The sequence below is a fragment of the Oculina patagonica genome, chromosome 6 (genome assembly GCF_052425735.1).
Source record: "Oculina patagonica isolate OP01 chromosome 6, crgOcupat, whole genome shotgun sequence".
Taxonomy (NCBI): Eukaryota; Metazoa; Cnidaria; class Anthozoa; order Scleractinia; family Oculinidae; genus Oculina; species Oculina patagonica.
The window spans coordinates 31,337,381-31,354,737 of NC_135763.1; the positions used below are offsets into that span (position 1 = coordinate 31,337,381).

Genomic DNA, 17,357 nt, shown 5'->3' on the forward strand with positions numbered 1-17,357 from the left:
GACTGTAAAGATCTATTAAATTTGCTTGTTAATACATTGATGCATTACGTTAATTGTAATACTTTATTCAGGGAATTTAAACAAACCACAAACCTTGTTTTCTGTAGACAGTAAAATAAAAACCATTTCCTTTTATTATTATATTTTGATAATTTTTGACTCGCTGCCATTTTAAGTTATCCCATATCATATATACGCTTGTTGACATAAAAATCATTATGCACATCTGTTGCCCACAGTTATTTTGTCAACGAGGCAGGAATCGCAATGATAATGAAATCCTGTTTGGTTGAAGCAATAAATAATTTATAACTAACTTTAATTAACTTGCTGTATCAATATTTGCTCCTTATAATTTCAGTTATACAAACAATAAATCAAAACATACATTACGTATATTACCAAGTTTTGGTAATATACTTTTTTGTAGTTTCAATGAGTTGCTACCAAAATCGTTAAAAGCCATAAACACTATGAAGTGTTATGGCTTAGGGCATCTCGTTTCCATGGAGACGCCTTGGTTCATTAAGGTAGGTCTCCTGTTGCTGCATTGAAAAGTATATGTTTTTCAATTGTATTAAGTTTTCGAGATCAATAGTGAGCTGCTTATTCATTTGTAAATTATTGATTACATTTCAGTTCCTTTGAGTTACATATACAGTTAACAGTCTTTTCCACTGTAGTTCACACGTAGCTTTTCTACTATGAAGAGCTTTACTTCAAAGCGGTCACCTGGTATAATGCTTTCGCAAAGCGTTTGGAGGTTGTCGGTTTATTCTCTGTGGACTTTCGTTTTGACGGCTTCAAATGGTAAAATCTAGAATTAATGAGTTAAATTTAAAAGCAACTAAAATTCTTGATTATGATTGTACTTTAATAAGTCTCTTTACCGCAGAGAGAAACTTTGTTTTCGGTGGGGTAAATTTTTTTCTTAATTAAGTTTTTTTCATGATACATCTGTAGTCAATCACTTATAGTTTTGCATCTAAACAGGTGAACACCTATTATTTTGTTGTTTTATTCAGATTACATTTATCTGTTTGCTAAAAAATTCACTTAAGTTTTCTGGCTCAGGTCTTGTAAGAAAACACGTCCCCATAACTTGAAAATTCAGAATTATGTTGCGACTTTTTATATTAGATCAAATTCGTAGGTAAAGCGATCGGACAGTGATAAACTTACGTAATGTTATAGTACTACTGTTGATCCAATTCAACAGTCGTGTCCTTTGGATTTACCTATTGAAAAGGACTATGCCTGAATTTTAACCAAATTTAGGCATAGGAAATGACCATCAATTTCGCTGAAATATCAAAATAATTATAACCGCTTCAAACAGTGAAGGAGCATTTCAATAGCACAGCAAATGCAAAGGAAAGTATAGTTTTGTCATTTAGACCCACGGAAGAAATTTCTTAGCAAATGTTATATTAAGTTTAATAGCGAGTATTTGGCAAAACTTAATAAAATGAACTTAACTCAGCCGTGACACAGTCCTTTTAAGGTTTACACCCGATTCCTCGAGCAAGTTTTTCGTTTCCTTTGTTATTGGAGGTTGGAGAAATCGTGATTCCATTGCATTGTATTTTTTAAATATAATTTTATCGTAAAAAATACCACAATTAGTAGGTTAACGTCGTTTGTGCATCTTCCATTGAGGCAGTAACATACATTAAACAAAATGAAATGCACGAGTTGCTTTGCAATTTACATTCACTTTCAAAACGTGTTTAGTTCCTATTTCTTTCTCATTCGATTTATAATGGAAGAAACGATTACGACGCAAGTCATTTGCAATGGCTCTATAGAAAGGGCGTGTTTAAAACACGAAATGGCGAAATAGCGAAATGGCGAAATGACGAAATGACGAAATGGCGAAATGATCATGAAAGATAAGAGCCAAATTAAGTTAAATGATATTACCGTTCCACTGAAATCTGCATCAGTGTTACATGAATTATTCTGTGTAAACTGTAACGACAAGGATATAAATCCCGACAAGAGCTTAGCATAAGCTTAATAAGTAATATCCACCAATTTTAACGTTTTTAAACAATACTGGAACGAACTACAACCAATCGTTCCAATCACTAATTCTCCGTCACGGACATTATAAATCCAGCCTCTCCTTGTTAACAAATTGCTCCTTGCCTAGGATATTTTTAATCAAAAAGGCGGCCATTACTTTTTGGCATCGAAAGAAAACGATTTGTTTGTCTCACGTCAGGAGGAGCATAGACAGAAGGATTCGTCTGAGCAGTTCTTTCTTTTCCATGTAATATCTAAACTTTTTTCGAATTGGACTTTCACGTCCTTATCCTTTTACATCGAAGTTATAACGTTCGTTTTCTGTTTTACAGCCGTGGAACGAAGACGTCAACAAGGCGATGACAGCAGCGTTTACGTGCCGCCGCCTCACGTGCTTCAGTGAAATTTATCATTGTTTGTTCGCATATAAACGGCGACTTTGCTTTTCTCACTTTAGAACAACTGTAAATTATTTGTATGCCCCTGATTATTTTCTTATATATATTTCCTTGTCCTTACGTTGTACACAGGCAACAGATGTGGATTTCACTGGAACGGTAATATTATTTAACTTAATTTGGCTCTTATCTTTTATATCATTTCGCCATTTCGCTATTTCGCCATTTCGCCATTTCGTGTTTTAAATATTTGAAATACAATGGTTTCACGCCCCTATAGAAACATCGGTAATTAGTTGGAGCGTTTATTCCATAAAAGGAAGCGAAATCTTCATTTCGTGTTTTTTTAGTTTAGACATGAAAATAATCATAAAAATATTTAGCTAACTCTATATTGTTTTGTAATGTCGACTTTCTTTTGGTTGTCCCAGCCACCCTAGCCACAGACGACTGTCGGGCGTTGCAATTCAAGCTTCCAGTTAATAATCGGAAGCTAGTGGGTCACGTGATTAAGAGCGTACTGGTAAAATCAGAGATTGGATGCGAAGCAAAGTGTTTTAAGGAAGATAACTGCATGTCTATGAACCTTGGACCACTGGAAGACGGGAAACATGTTTGTGAGCTGAGTAGCTCAGATCATGACTTACATCCTGAAGATCTGAAACATCAGGAGGAATTCATCTACAGACCTGTATTGGTTAGTGAACCACCCTCATTACATTTTTAACCCACAAACCAAAAATCAAGTGTAAAGGCAACGAAAGACAGCTGCTGAAGTCTGTCTTTGCATGTGCTTGTCGAACATATATACACAAGTATAAAGCTGTGATTTGAAGTCCGCAAAGTTCTTGTTCTATTGCGTAACGTTTTTCTTTATCATTAAGACAAATATTTTAAAATAGATATGACCATCAAAATAAGAGTATTTTTGTTCGAATAGTACAGTAAAGCTAGAACATCATCTGGTAATTATTTACTTCCTCCTTTTTTTTTCCTTTGTTCAGTGGCATGCCTGTAAACTGACTATCCCGAAGCTAAGTGAATGGCCACTATAAACAACATTTCCTTTTACTTCTTATAAGCTGAGGGCCCACAAGAACATTACTACAGTCCCGCAAACAAAGTGTTGCCTATAAATATTTTCACTAAAACACCAAACATGTCGAAAATGAGATAAAGTTGTAAACATGATGGCTTAAGAAAGATTTTGCATGCACGAATAACGTACATGACTTCCCCTCGGTAATGTCTTTTTGTTATACTTTTAAACATCACAACAGAACCATTGTTCAAGCAGCCCGTGTCCTCCAACATACCGATGTCAAACAGGATTCACTGCATGACAAAGGATACCGTTGCACCGGTAAAATAGATGTCATTTTAGAATAAACATTGACTTTATAAACGGCCATATTATATTTTAGTATAATTTCCAGAGGTGAATTCAATTCTGATTGGTCGAGAATCTCGGACTATAGCGCAATATTTAGCTAAAATCCGTGACACAGTCCCTTTAATTTCTTGAAAAATGAAGATGACAAAGGATTTCGCCTTCTACCTTTCGTAGCTATAAGGTCACATGATGAATTCCTTTTCAGATGTTGATGAGTGCGCAAATGGCAATCACACTTGTCATCCAGCCGCTGACTGCATAAATGCTGAAGGCTCATTCAACTGCTCCTGTCGCTCGGGTTACAACGGAACGGACATTAACTGCACTGGTAATAAATAGTGATAGCAAGTTTATACACCCAACGTACATGTGCTACTGCGAGGGGGGAATTAATGGAGCAAACCCCTACGTTTTTGTTTGAATAAGGCAAAGAAAAACTATTTTTTATTTAGGAGTTATTCCTGACGTAATGTTTATTGTTGTGACGCCATACGAGATTATTATGTCCGCCATCTTGCAGAATCTTTGTTTCGCCGTCTTGGATTTCACAGGGAGGAATTTAAAAAACCGATGTAAATTGATACAAAATAAAGCCAAAATTTTAATGAACATTAACAGCCTGAGTAGTAACAATTCACCACACTCCCTAAAATAGATCTGTTGAAGATTAACCTTGTCTGTTACAGGGAAGTGTGGCTTCCAATAAAGTGCGATCAACCTCAAAATTCAATAATTCAACTCTCATAATCTACTTTTCATCGTATCTTTGTCAAGGTTTACTGGTTAAAGCCAGACTCTGGCGTTCAAAACGTGCGATGCCGAGGCTTAACAATATATATCAGTTTATAACTTCTTCTAACCCTTGCTTTGGAGTATTATTATTTAATTGCTTTAGTTATTTTTGTAGATATCGATGAATGTACCATTGGTTATCATGGCTGCCACGTGTTTGCAAATTGTAGCAACACTGATGGTTCATACGATTGCTCGTGTATAACTGGCTACAGTGGGACAGGCTATAGCTGTGCAGGTAATGTATAAAATTCCTTAACAAATACAAGATGCTGCTAATTTAATTTTGTTGGGCAATGTGAACACTGGGTTTCAAAAAATTGATTATCGTGGTACTTTTCTTTACCAGATATTGATGAATGCATAACTGGAGACCATGACTGTCATCTAAATGCAAACTGTATAAACACCGCTGGATCATTTAACTGTACTTGTAAGAAGGGATTTATCGGGGGATGGGCGCTGGTGCTCAGGTATAAGTTACTTAAATTTAGTAGTACAGTGGAAGAAAGCAAACTTAACGAATAATCCTGTCATATTTTAGTGTAGTGTTTTTAGTTGCAACGTTAGAGGTAATGCAAGCGCCAAGCCAGATGTAAACAAATGCGCAGTCAAGTAGAACAAGCACGCAGACATGCATATGCAAATTAGACGTGAACAGGCTTGTTGTCTGTTGTTATTGCCCACGAATGTTCTAAAGCAATGTGTTAAAATTTCTCGCACCTGCAAAGCTCACAATTAGATAAACTAGTTAAAATGGAGTTTCCAGAGGTGTTGTGTGGGCGGAGTATTAATATCATTTTCCGAAGCAAAACATTTTTAAGAAACACTAGTCAACATGCACTGTCCGTACGGACCGCTCGTTTTTATTTGGTCCTTGCTAGTCCTATTTTCACATATCTCTCGATAATAATGAGACATGAAGTTAGTAAATGTTTATTTCCCTTTTTGACCAGATATCGATGAATGCATTAATGGGGACCATGACTGTCATTTGAATGCAGACTGTATCAACACCGCTGGATCATTTCGCTGTACTTGTCAGCCGGGTTACGCTGGAGATGGACGCTTGTGCTCAGGTAAAATTTGCTTTCCGATAAATGCCTTATTTCAATAATGTTCCTTTACGAAAAGTCTTATTTAATTAGCGAGAAGTGCAGTCTTGTACGCAGTTGCTATTTGCCAAGTGTTTACGTGTTTAGGGGGCGAGAGAAGATTGAGGCGCGCGGGGAGTTAAGAGAAAAATTTCGTTTGATCCTGCTAATGACGCCCCCATGCGCCCAGCGCCCTTCGATCCACATTAGTATCCAATCTTCCCTCGCCCCCAAAAACGCGTAATTAGATGCGAGTCTTCGAAAATTGACTTTAATTTCACTGTCGTTGCAGTCTTTTTCACTGGACGTAACGTATGTCGATCCAAACGGCTCTTAACACGCTGTTAAAATTTTTGTTGGGCTCCTTACCATAGCAGCTAGAGGCCTTTCTCGCGTCCTTTACCGTTCCGAAGCTCATTTATCGATTTTTCCCCTAAAAAAAAGGTGCACTCACGAAAGCGCGCGAGTAGAAATACTGTCGTCAAGTTCGCATAGTGTGTTACTAGGCAAGGTAAGAGACGTGAAGTATCGATTACGAGTGATTTTCCGCTTACCCGTTTCCACTTTACAGGCTTTAATAGGAAAAATAAAAAACCTTGGGCTATCTTACTTCCTATACTTGTTTTAACTTTAACAATCGTATTTCCAGAAAACTGGAAAAAGGTGAACACTGATTTGGTCTGCTTTGGGGCTGAAGGTGACAGACATGGAACTTTTGCAATGGAAGAAATCGGGTCCATCTACACATTCAAACTCGTTCACGAGTCTGGTTCCTTGAGTTGTGGCCGTGACGCTAGTAAAGCATCAAATTGGGGGTGTCTTTATGCAGTTTTTGGAGACAAGAATTTACTTACTGTCATAACATACCCAAACAGGACTGCTCTACCAATTGCGGAGTACACAAGAGGTGACCCTAGTTGTGTAGGTTTTTATTATGCGTATCACATTGATGGGATTGATCCTAACTCGCCAGAACTTGTATTTAACCACCTTTCTCCCCCGCTGTCTGTGTCAATCGGCCAAAAGTTCCATATTTGGTATGCAGAAGACTTGCAGGATTGTAATGAACATGATAACAGCGGTGAGACTTGCGCTGATGTTTATGCATGGTACACCACAGATTAGATTATAGGCACATTGGGTGCGGCTATTCCACACGCAGTTCATGTAGCGAGACTTCTTATGTTTTCATACACTAGGTATGAATCGCACTTAACCTTTTGTTTTACTGAGTTAGAGAAACTTGATACCAATAGAATTCGAACCCGGCTCATCGAGAACCATATCCACTAGTTTTCCGACCACCGGCTAAAAGATCCTTGATTTTTTTTGGCTGGTAATCCTAACCTTATTACAGGCTAACCGCAAGCAACTTAAGCTAACATAGGCTAACCGGAGAGCTATTTTAACCTTACCGGAGAGCTATATTTTTCAGGCTTACAGGAGTGCTAGTTAGTTTAACCACAGTGCTAATCAGGCTAACCTGAGTGGTGCAATAGGTCATCTGGAGTCTCACTACATGAACTGAGTTTATTACCTTTTTTCGATAAAACGCCCCTTGCGTCTATTTGAAACTTAGCCTGGAGGACCTGGCGTTTATTTGACCCTGCAGTTTAAATGATCCCAGAGGTCCAGAAAATGACAAGCCTAGACTAAATATTAATTAAATGCTACAAGGAAGGGGCAGAGTGGGGGGGGGGGGAGGGGGTGGTTGTGCTGGCGGCACCAACTGAGTGGAACATTATTACTGCCACACGATATCAATTCAACAAACGTTTTTTTAAGCCAACTAAAAAAATTGCATTCTAAACATGCCCTTTTAAGTTGAAGTTTTTACGTTTTGTCTTTTTAGATTTTACACGTTTTTTTTTTTAAATTTTCTGCAGCTGGTTAATTAGTAAGTTAGTTAGCTAGCTTTCTATAGCTTTTCCATGTTTTTTGTATAGTGAAATTGAAACTATGGGAAATGGTACTATAAAAAAGTAGAAGTAGTAAATTGACCGCCACGTTTTACAGCATTGCAAAAGCATTATTTTAACTAAAAGTAACTTACAGCGGTAGTAGTACAGTAGAACCGCGGTAACTCGAACTTCCTCTAACTTCCTCTTCCTCTAACTCGAAGTCCCATTTCCGTTGGATTTGAACCTGATTTTCAGTTATACCATTGTGTGGACATAATCATGTAGAGTTGTTAGGCAGATGTTTTGCTAATGTTATTTGTCGATAGCTATCAGAAAAATGCTTGAAAAACGTCTCTTTTAATAGTTATTATGATTTTTTAACTTAGTGGAAACTCTTTGAGTTTATTTGGCGCATTTTAAAACGTACAGGTTTTAAAGCGCTTCGCAACCGCCGGAGAATTTTGCAATATAAAATGATGTAGAGGAAACATTTTCTTAGTTAATTGCTGAGATAGCTTTAGCTTGGATTAATAATTCCCTAAATCAGTGGGATTATTTAAAATATTTTATGACTAAACATTTCACAGTTCCCGTGTTCAAGAGAAAAAATATCGAAGAAACTTAGCTAGATTTTAAATATTCAACTTATAATAATCGAGGAAAAAGATGTCAGATAACTAAAGAAGTTGTCTTAGTAAGGAAAGCTCTTTCTCTTTTTTTCCATTGTCTTGTAAGAACTCGCTGAGAAATGTAAGATAAATTTCGATTCGGAGTTGCTGAGGAGATGGGATAGGCCTAGCAGTTATGGGAAAAAAAGGAAATAAAAAGAAACGGACTGTTGGGTACGAATTTCACTGTATCATGTAAAAAAAATATCTAATCTAATATATTGAATATGAACGACTGTTGCGTTGTAAATATCAGTACAATAAAGCTCACTGTGCAGAACCTTTGTTTTACTTGCTTGTCCAGGTAAACCATGCAATGCGTGTTTATATGTACAAATAAAATTCATTTCGTAACATGCTAATTGTATTGTTATTGATACAGGTATCACATAGTTTCTCTTTTTGCCACGAATGACAGCTTTAAGAAGTAAGCTAAAAATTTGACATGTATTAAAAGCCTGGATTACACGTGATGAAATGAAGTAAAAATAATCAAACCTTACCTATAATTCTTTTTTTTTTTTCTAATATTAAATGGCAGGGCCCAAAGGGTTTCGTACTGTGTCTTGAGATGACCGGGACATCTTTCCCTTTGGATTGGGCTTTCTTGAAAATATAAAGTGTGGATGTTTCTACTGTTGCCCTTATAATAAGGTACCGTGAGGCACCTTGCATGCAGTAAGAGATTGTATAGTATTACATTGACGCATTACTTTTTTTAAGGAAATATATTCAAGGAACTTAAACAAACCAAAAAGCTTTATTCCAGTACAGACAACCAAATATATATGTGGAGGCGAGCGTGGCCTAGTGGTTGGGTCGCTAGTCTTGTAGTCCAAAGGGCCCAGGTTAAAATCCTCCTCCCTGCCATTAGATGGATTTGTGTTTGGTGGCTCCGAATTCAACTCCTCTACGCTTTGTAAAAGCCAACTGGCAGCCCCCTCCCGGTTGGGATTTTTAAAAAATTTCTGTTCTATTTACAGTGTCCACAATTAGCACAGCAGTACTAAATACTCTGACACTTAAATAAAGTGATTTTAATTGATTTCTTTTTACTGAAAAATAATTTTTATTATATTTTTGAATTGTAATCTGTGACTCGCTCCCATTGTTTTAAGTTATCCCACAGAACTTAAATTACGCTTGTTGACATAAAAAGCATTATATTCATCTGTAGCCATACCCCACTGCCAACGTAGCAAGAAGCACGATGATAATTAAATCCTGTTTGGTCGAAGCAATAAATAATGAATATCTAACTTGATCTTGCTGTATCAATATTAACTTCTTATTATCTCAAGTAACACAAACAATATATCAAAACGAAGTCTTTGAAGTATACTTTTTTGTAATTTCAATGAGCTGCTACCAAAATCGCTGCCCCTAAAATTTTCGTTCAAATCCATTACCACAATAAAGTGTTATTGCTAAGGGCATCTCGTTGCCTTGGCGACTCCTTGGTACATTAAGGTAGGTCTCCAGCTGATGCTTTGAAAAGTACAGGTTTTTCAATTTTATTGAGTTTTTGAGATCCACAGTGAGCTGTTTATTCATTGTAAATTATTGATTACATTTCAGTTTCTTTGAGTTATATAAACAGGTGACAGTCTTTTCCACCGCAGTTCACCAGTTTTCTTCTGTGAAGAGTGTTACAAGTCTGTCTCCTGGTCTAATGTTTTCGCAAAGCGTTTGGAAGTTGTCGGTTAACTCTCTTTGGATTTTCGTTCTGGCGGCCTCAAATGGTAAAATCTAGAATTTATTCGTTAAATTTAACCATGGTTGTACTAAACATACTCTTTCAAAGAGATAGAGAAACTTAGTTTCAGTTTTACATACATCTGTAGAAGTAAAACATTAATTTTATAGTATGAGGTCTAAACACGTGCAACCTCTTTTTGGTTCTTTTATCAGATTGCATTTATCTTTTTTCTAAAACTCACTTCAGTTTTCTCGCTCAGCTTTTACAAGAAAACAGCCATAATTTGAAAATTCAGATTCGTGTGCTAAGCGATTTTCTTGTTAAGATCAAATTCGTAGGTGAAGCGATCAGATTGTGATAAACTAACGTACGTTATGTAACGTAACGTAATTTTGGGCGTACTGCTCGAGGTAACAGAAAAACAAAATCAGCCAAAAACCACACAAGTGGAAGTTTTTGAGGAGAAAATATTGTTTAATGTTTTACAAAAATTGGCTTTCAAAACCTGCATTAATTTCTATTTCTAATTATAGTTTCTCAGTTGAGTCATAAAAGATGCTAAAGGGAATTTGATTGGTGGAATTAAAGTCAATACCATGGCTCTATAGAAACATCGGTAACAAGTTGGAGCGTTTATTCCATATTAGGAAGCGAATCTTCTTTTCCTGTTTCTTTTTTTTTAGTTTAGATCGCATTTGATTTACTTATTTGCTCACCTATTTATTAACGGTCGTTTGAAATATTAGGGTTGCTGACAACTGCCAGCATTCATTTTATAATTTCGCCTAGTTGCAATTTCTGAAGCTCAAGAACTTCGCACTTTCCGTTCGAAGCCGCTCGTCTGCCGGTGTTACTTTTGAATTGTATTAAAGGTGCTTTCTGTTCTTTCATAAAAACTTATTTTCTTTATTAATCCCCGGCCTGGGTTCTCAAGATATTAAGCCAACTTCATATTATTTTGCAATACTGACTTTGATAACAAAGCAATAACGGTGTCTTGAAATAACAGAGTGTTTTGAAAAAGATTTAACAATGAATAATTTAATTTGATAATGATGACATGGAGTCATCGAAATGTCGTTCGATTTTCATATCGCTGGTTTTTATTTCGAAATATTGACTTTCTCGCAGTTTTACAAGCCAACCTAGCCACAGACGACTGTCGGGCGTTGCAATTCAAACTTCCAGTGAATAATCGGAAGCTAGAGGGTCATGTGATTAAGAGCATACTGGTGAAATCAGAGATTGGATGCGAAGCAAAGTGTTTTGAGGAAGATAACTGCATGTCCGTGAACCTTGGACCACTGGAAGGCGGGAAACATGTTTGTGAGCTGAGTAGTTCAGATCATGACTTACATCCTGAAGATCTGAAGCATCAGGAGGAATTCATCTACAGACCTGTATTGGTTGGTGAAGGACTTTCGTAAAATTGTTTACCCACAACTATAAATAATAAATCAAATGTAAATTCAACCAAAGGCAGTTGCTGAAGTCTGTCTTTGAGCTTTTCGAATATATTTACGTTGTGTTTAATTTTTTTTGGTTTTAGCTTTTTTTTAATTAAACAGTTGATTTTTATTTCCCTCTGTTTCAGGTTATGTTAATAAATATGACACAATTAAACACGATATAGTTGTAATAAACACGATGTTTACGAAGGATAAGGAGGTTGCAAAAATTCAACTAAATAAAAACAGCTGAAGAAAGATTTTGCGTACACGACTTTCCCTCGGTAATGTCTCTTTGTTATTTTTATAACCATCATAACAGAACCACTGTTCAAGCAGCCCGTGTCCTCCAACTCACCGATGTCAAACAGGATTTACTGATAAAGGATACCGTTGTGCCGGTAACATAGATGTCATATTAAAATAATCATTTACTAAATAAACGGCTATATACATTAACGCTCTCTGTGGCTGAGTTCCTAATGTTATAAAATTATGAATGATACAATGTGCAAATGTGAGCTGGCAAAAAACGTTTGGCTCATTTTCGTTTGTTTTTAAATAATAATAATAATAATAATAATAATAATAATAATAATAATAATAATAATCATAATCATAATAATAATAATAATAATAATAATAATAATAATAATAATAATAATAATGGCACATCGGACAGTATATCCACAGAGTGGCTCTTCGCCTGCCCGATCCTAACTAAATTTACAGATGTAAAAGATTAAAAAATATCTAAAAATTTATATGTACATGAAAACGAGATAAACGGATAGACGTTTTGTTTGAGCTGTTTGACATACTTGAGCTGTTTGCTTCATACTTAAGCGTGTTTTCGTGTTTGAAATGTCTGGCCATCAGTCATCAGCTAACGAGAATGTTGGCCTAAGATGCATTGAATAGACATTTCAACATATATAATGAGTTTGATGCAAGTTAGGTTGTAATCCTGTTTGATGCAGGTTTTCAGTTATCTGAGATAAAACTTATTTTTAAAAAAAAAAATGAAGATGACAACAAATCTCAAACAACATCACCTTAATATACCTTTCGTATTATCAGTCATGATGAATTCCAGACAGAGTGGAAATGGCAACACACTGTCATCCAGCCGCTGACTGCAAACTGAGGCCTCCTGCTCCTGTCGCTGGGTACAACGGAACGGGCAACGCACAGGTACTATTTTATATCAAGCCAGGAGGGGGGGGGGGGAGAAAGTCGGCACTTTTCTTTGGAGACATAGCGGTGCCTGGAAACGGTGCGAGTCTATATCAATCAAGCCGTTGCTAAGAAAGACGTCACCCAATGTTTTGTTTTCTCAGAAATATTTAAATATCAATGACTGCATGCGTGTGAAATGCGAATAGTGGCGGTGTTTGCGTTTGATGTTTCACGCCACTGATTTCTCACACGTCACTGAGAATGTTTTGGCGGCATGGAATATCAAGCGAAAAATTGGTCACTTTTGACATTTAACAACCAAAAAATGGTAAATCATTTCAGAATCATTGGACTTAGTTTTAATTGGTATAATTCGCAAGCCCTACTTTTGTCAGACTGGACACCGTTATCACTGTTTGTTGTTGTGATGTCCGGCAAACTTCAAAAGAACAAACAAAATGCAAATAGCTATTGTGTTTTGTGCACGGTCAAGACCAAGACATGCGAACTACACAATGACTTTGTCAAGCTATTCACTATGCCCTTAGCAACCATTCGATAGCTACTGCGCACATTCGGTTGCCCGGCACCGCTCATCCTCGTACCCAGGGTCTTCGTTCCCTTTGACCCGCGGTCAGTAACAAAGGGAGTTTCTTCCCCCCCCCCCCCCCCTGTATCAAGCAGACATACCTGACATAATGGGGTTTTTGCTGTGACGTCATTGGACTCATTAGGCCTGCTATCTTGCACAAGCTTTGTTCCAACATCTTCGATTTCAGAAAAAGGAACTTAAAAAAACGATGTAAATTGATAAAAATGAGGTCAAAATTTTAATGGAGAGTTGAAATTTACCAATTTTGCAAGTTTGCTTCAGAACACTGGCAAACAAGAATTAGGTTGACGGCTGAATTTCAGACTAGAATTAGGTTAAAATATGATAAAATTTGGCTAAACATGCACGTCAAAATGCGTTTGCCATCGCCAATGTTAGGAGAAATGGATATACAGTTGACAAATCAAAATGTCGGTGCGGGATGAAGGAACAGTTACTTGAAGTTTTAAATCACAAAATAAATCCCCATTTTAAATTTTTGAAAAAAAATTAACCTCGAAGGTGGGGTGGCATCCCCCCTTGTAACCCTTTATCGAAAACCTACAAGCGCTGTTCTGGCTCCAGTTACATTCCGAGCGCCCCCTAATTACTAGACCACGCTGCCGTCAGTAAGTTTTAGAAAATGGCTACGGCAGTGATCAATTGAAGAAAAAAATATCCCGCTCACTTATGAGAGCGAACCTGGCTATAGGACAAGAAAAAGTGTTTGAGCATTCATTATTACTATTTCGGAGCTGTAGTGGTAACAAGTCACCATACTCCCTTAACCATATCTGATGTAATGTTATGAAATGGTTCATATATGAACTGCGGATGTATATGAGAGTGATAAATGATCGTCGCAGTGAATTTCCAATTTAAGCAATTGGAATAAAGAAGCCTGAAAAAAATTCAGGGCTTCAACGTTGAAGCCCTGAATTGAAGCCCTGAATTTTTTTCAGGCTTCTTTATTCCAATTGCTTAAATTGGAAATTCACTGCAACGATCATTTATCACTCTCTTAACCAGATCTGTTGAAGCTTCACCCTGTCTGTTACAGCGCCTCAAATAAAAGTGTGATTTCCAAATTCATAAGTTCATCCTATACTCGAAAATCTTGTAAATCACTCGCCTGACGGCTCGTGATTGCCCCCGCAGGGTTTTGGCCCAGAGGCCAAAACCCGAGGAGGCATCATTGTAATCCGCGCGAATATAGAGTATATATATAGTATATACCGGGAAAAATCTCGATTTGATCAATTTTTGCCCGCAAATAGTCTCGGGAGTTGTAAAATGCCGACAAGCTGAAAGCCCGCAAGTAGGTACCGGGAGTTGTAAAATGCCGACATACGGTGATTGGTCAATGATGACGCAAGTAAACGATGATTGGGTAATGATGACATCCCAAGCATGAGCACGTGCACGGATGACAACAAGCAAACAAACGACGCTTGTAAACGTTGATTGCAGTTGGGCAGAATTTTGAAAAAAATAATTTGAGGTTTTATTCGAGGCCTATTCATTTCACAATGTCTAAAAGCCGAAAGCAATGCAATTGTTGAAAAGACTTCGCGATAATTAACTAAGTAACTCGCAGAGAAGTGAGAAAATCCACATTTTTTACATCTGAGTGGCCGAAGAAGAAATATGTCTAGGAACACGTACGAACATATCAAGCCATATCTTCAAATTTGACTGCAATTTACGATAAGCAAGCCTTAGTCCAAAACCGCGATTTACCAAGCGCAAACTACTTGAACGGAGAAAAGCCTTGATCAGTCTATCTCCGGACGAGATTTACAAGAAACTTAAAAAAAAGATCTCGAGATAATTGTTTAAGACTCGCGGCAGGCGAAACCGGAAACCAGATGCGAGCGACTTTTAGAAAGTCAAACGTTTTCATTGTCAAAGGTGAGAAATTCTTTCGGTATCCTTTCCTTTTAAAAAGTGGATCGTTGTCATGAAGCGTGATTTACGATAAGAAAGCCTTTGTCCAACTGACCGTGATTTACCAGGCACAAACTACTTGAATGGAGAAAACTTATGCGGCATCAAGAAAAGAAATTCAAAAGAGATCTCGAGATGCATTGTGAGTATTTAAAACTCGCGGCAGGCGTGTTAGATTCGAGCCCGCAAAGCGGCCCATTCAAAGCGACGAAGTCGCGAAAACGAGCCACGCAAGTCGCGATAGGTCGACCGTGTTAAATTAATAAAGACGACGGACTTTTTCTAAAGTCTAGCTTGAGTCTAGCTGAGATCCCCCACCACAGCAAAACATGACAAAATGATGTCAAGATGCTGTTGCGTTCTTGCAATTAAATGATTTACCGTATCATAATTAATAATCATCCAAAATAGAAAATTAATTTCTAATAAAATGTCTGAATTGTAGAAAAGGGTGAACAGCAGAGAAAAACCGATAAACATCGTCGAAACTTCGGGGGCAACCTAGTGTCAGCTATTTCTAGTTATGTAATACGCTTTTCTCGTGTTCTCCCAACATCCCGCGTAATTTTATTACGCAGGTAAAGCCCTAGAAAGTGCGGTCTATTGCTCAAATGGTACTTCTTTTTGCAGATATCGATGAATGCACCGACGGTAGTCATAGCTGCCATGTGTTTGCAAACTGCAGTAATAGTGATGGTTCGTACGAGTGCTCGTGTATCACTGGTTACAGTGGGGCAGGCTATAGCTGTACGGGTAATGCATTTAAGTATTTCTTTAACCCTCGGACGTACAAGCAAACTCATACCCCCATCATCGTACAAGGGGGGGGGGGGGTGGATGGAACCCCTCCCCGGAGTTTTCGTTATATTAAGGCGTAGAGAAATTATTTTGCTCTGACAAGAATGCCCTTAGCTTACTCTACAAGATGACATAATTTTAATTGGCTGTGACGTCATATGAGCCGCCATCTTGGATCCGCCATCTTGGATTTCAACATTTTCTAAAAAAGTCGCAAAATAACGGAAATTGATGCAAAATCAAGCTAGAATGCTTATGGAATGTAAAAATCAACAAATCTTGCACTTCCGTTTTAAAAAACTGAAAAAAATCAAGAAAAATGTTAAAAATGACGATTTTTGGCAAGACCTGGTTGTATTTATGACGTTGCCATGGCAACGTCATATACCATGGGCACATGGTTGACATATCAAAATCTCCGCAAAGGATGAATTAACAGCTACCGAAAGTTTCAGCATTGTAGGGTAAATGCTTTTTTCAAAATTTGGAAAAAACCTCACAGGGGGGGTGGCATCCACCCCCCCCCCCCCCCCCTTGTACGTCCGAGGATTAACAAATAAAAGATGTTGCTCATTTTGTTGGGCAATGCGAAGACTGGGTTTTAGAAATTTATTGTCATGGTTCTTTTCTTTACCAGATATCAATGAATGCATAAATGGAAACCATGACTGTCATATGAATGCAAACTGTATAAACACCGCTGGATCCTTTAACTGTCATTGTAAAGAGGGATTTACTGGGGATGGGCGCTGGTGCTCAGGTATAAATTGCTTTTGAATTTTTCTTTCATTTCATCATATTATAATTTATCGCGATGGGTTTTTACAGTGGAAATAAGCAAAATAAGCTAATTAGATAAAATAGGCGTTGTGTGAGTGGAGTATCAATATTTTCCGAAGCAAAACATTTTTAACTAAGACTACAATCTCCGTATGGACCTCTCGTTTTTATTTAGTCCTTGCTATTTTTTCACATATCTCTCGATAATAATGAGACAAGAAGTTAGTTAATGTTTATACCCCTCTTAAACCAGATATTGATGAATGCGTTAATGGAGACCATGACTGTCATTTGGACGGAAACTGTATCAACACTGCTGGATCATTTAACTGTATTTGTCAGCCGGGTTACATTGGAGATGGACGCTTGTGTTCAGGTAAAATTTTGATCAATGCTACCATCTGGTCTCTGGGGATCGGTATGAAATGATCGTGATCCTGTACAACATCTTGATGCATTCCTGAAATACCGATTTAATCATTTTATAAATACTGAGGCATTAACCTTTCGTCGAAAATGTGAGGACTGAATTACGAACAACATAAACATTTACAATAAAAAAATGGTATCATAGGAGTGCTTTACCCGGCACGCACCCATTTCCTCTCTACAGGCTTCAAAAACAACAAAAACATAGTTA

The 17,357-nt window shown here is 37.3% G+C and overlaps 2 protein-coding genes across 3 annotated transcripts in view; both read left to right on the forward strand.

The window, feature by feature from the left end:
- Positions 1–17,357, forward strand: part of LOC144658185 (uncharacterized) — a 28,685-nt gene that overhangs the window by 10,221 nt on the left and 1,107 nt on the right. For both annotated transcript variants that reach the window (XM_078518543.1, XM_078518545.1), the window contains 2 exons: positions 16,575–16,697; positions 16,971–17,093. In XM_078518543.1, coding sequence (XP_078374669.1) covers positions 16,575–16,697; positions 16,971–17,093 — 246 coding nt within the window. The remainder of the gene's footprint in view (positions 1–16,574; positions 16,698–16,970; positions 17,094–17,357) is intronic.
- Positions 474–4,766, forward strand: LOC144656430 (uncharacterized). Its single transcript, XM_078516651.1, has 6 exons — positions 474–530; positions 2,361–2,442; positions 2,858–3,123; positions 3,707–3,789; positions 4,025–4,147; positions 4,727–4,766. The coding sequence occupies exons 1-4, from the start codon at positions 474–476 to the stop codon at positions 3,767–3,769; spliced, it is 468 nt and encodes a 155-aa protein (XP_078372777.1). The 3' UTR covers positions 3,770–3,789; positions 4,025–4,147; positions 4,727–4,766.

Excerpts from the sequence above, each read along its gene's own strand:
- LOC144656430 (XM_078516651.1), top strand. The coding sequence starts at position 474 with ATGAAGTGTTATGGCTTAGGGCATCTCGTTTCCATGGAGACGCCTTGG. Across the intron at positions 531-2,360 it reads AGACGCCTTGGTTCATTAAG|CCGTGGAACGAAGACGTCAA; the intron begins GTAGGTCTCCTG and ends TCTGTTTTACAG. Across the intron at positions 3,124-3,706 it reads TCATCTACAGACCTGTATTG|AACCATTGTTCAAGCAGCCC; the intron begins GTTAGTGAACCA and ends ACATCACAACAG.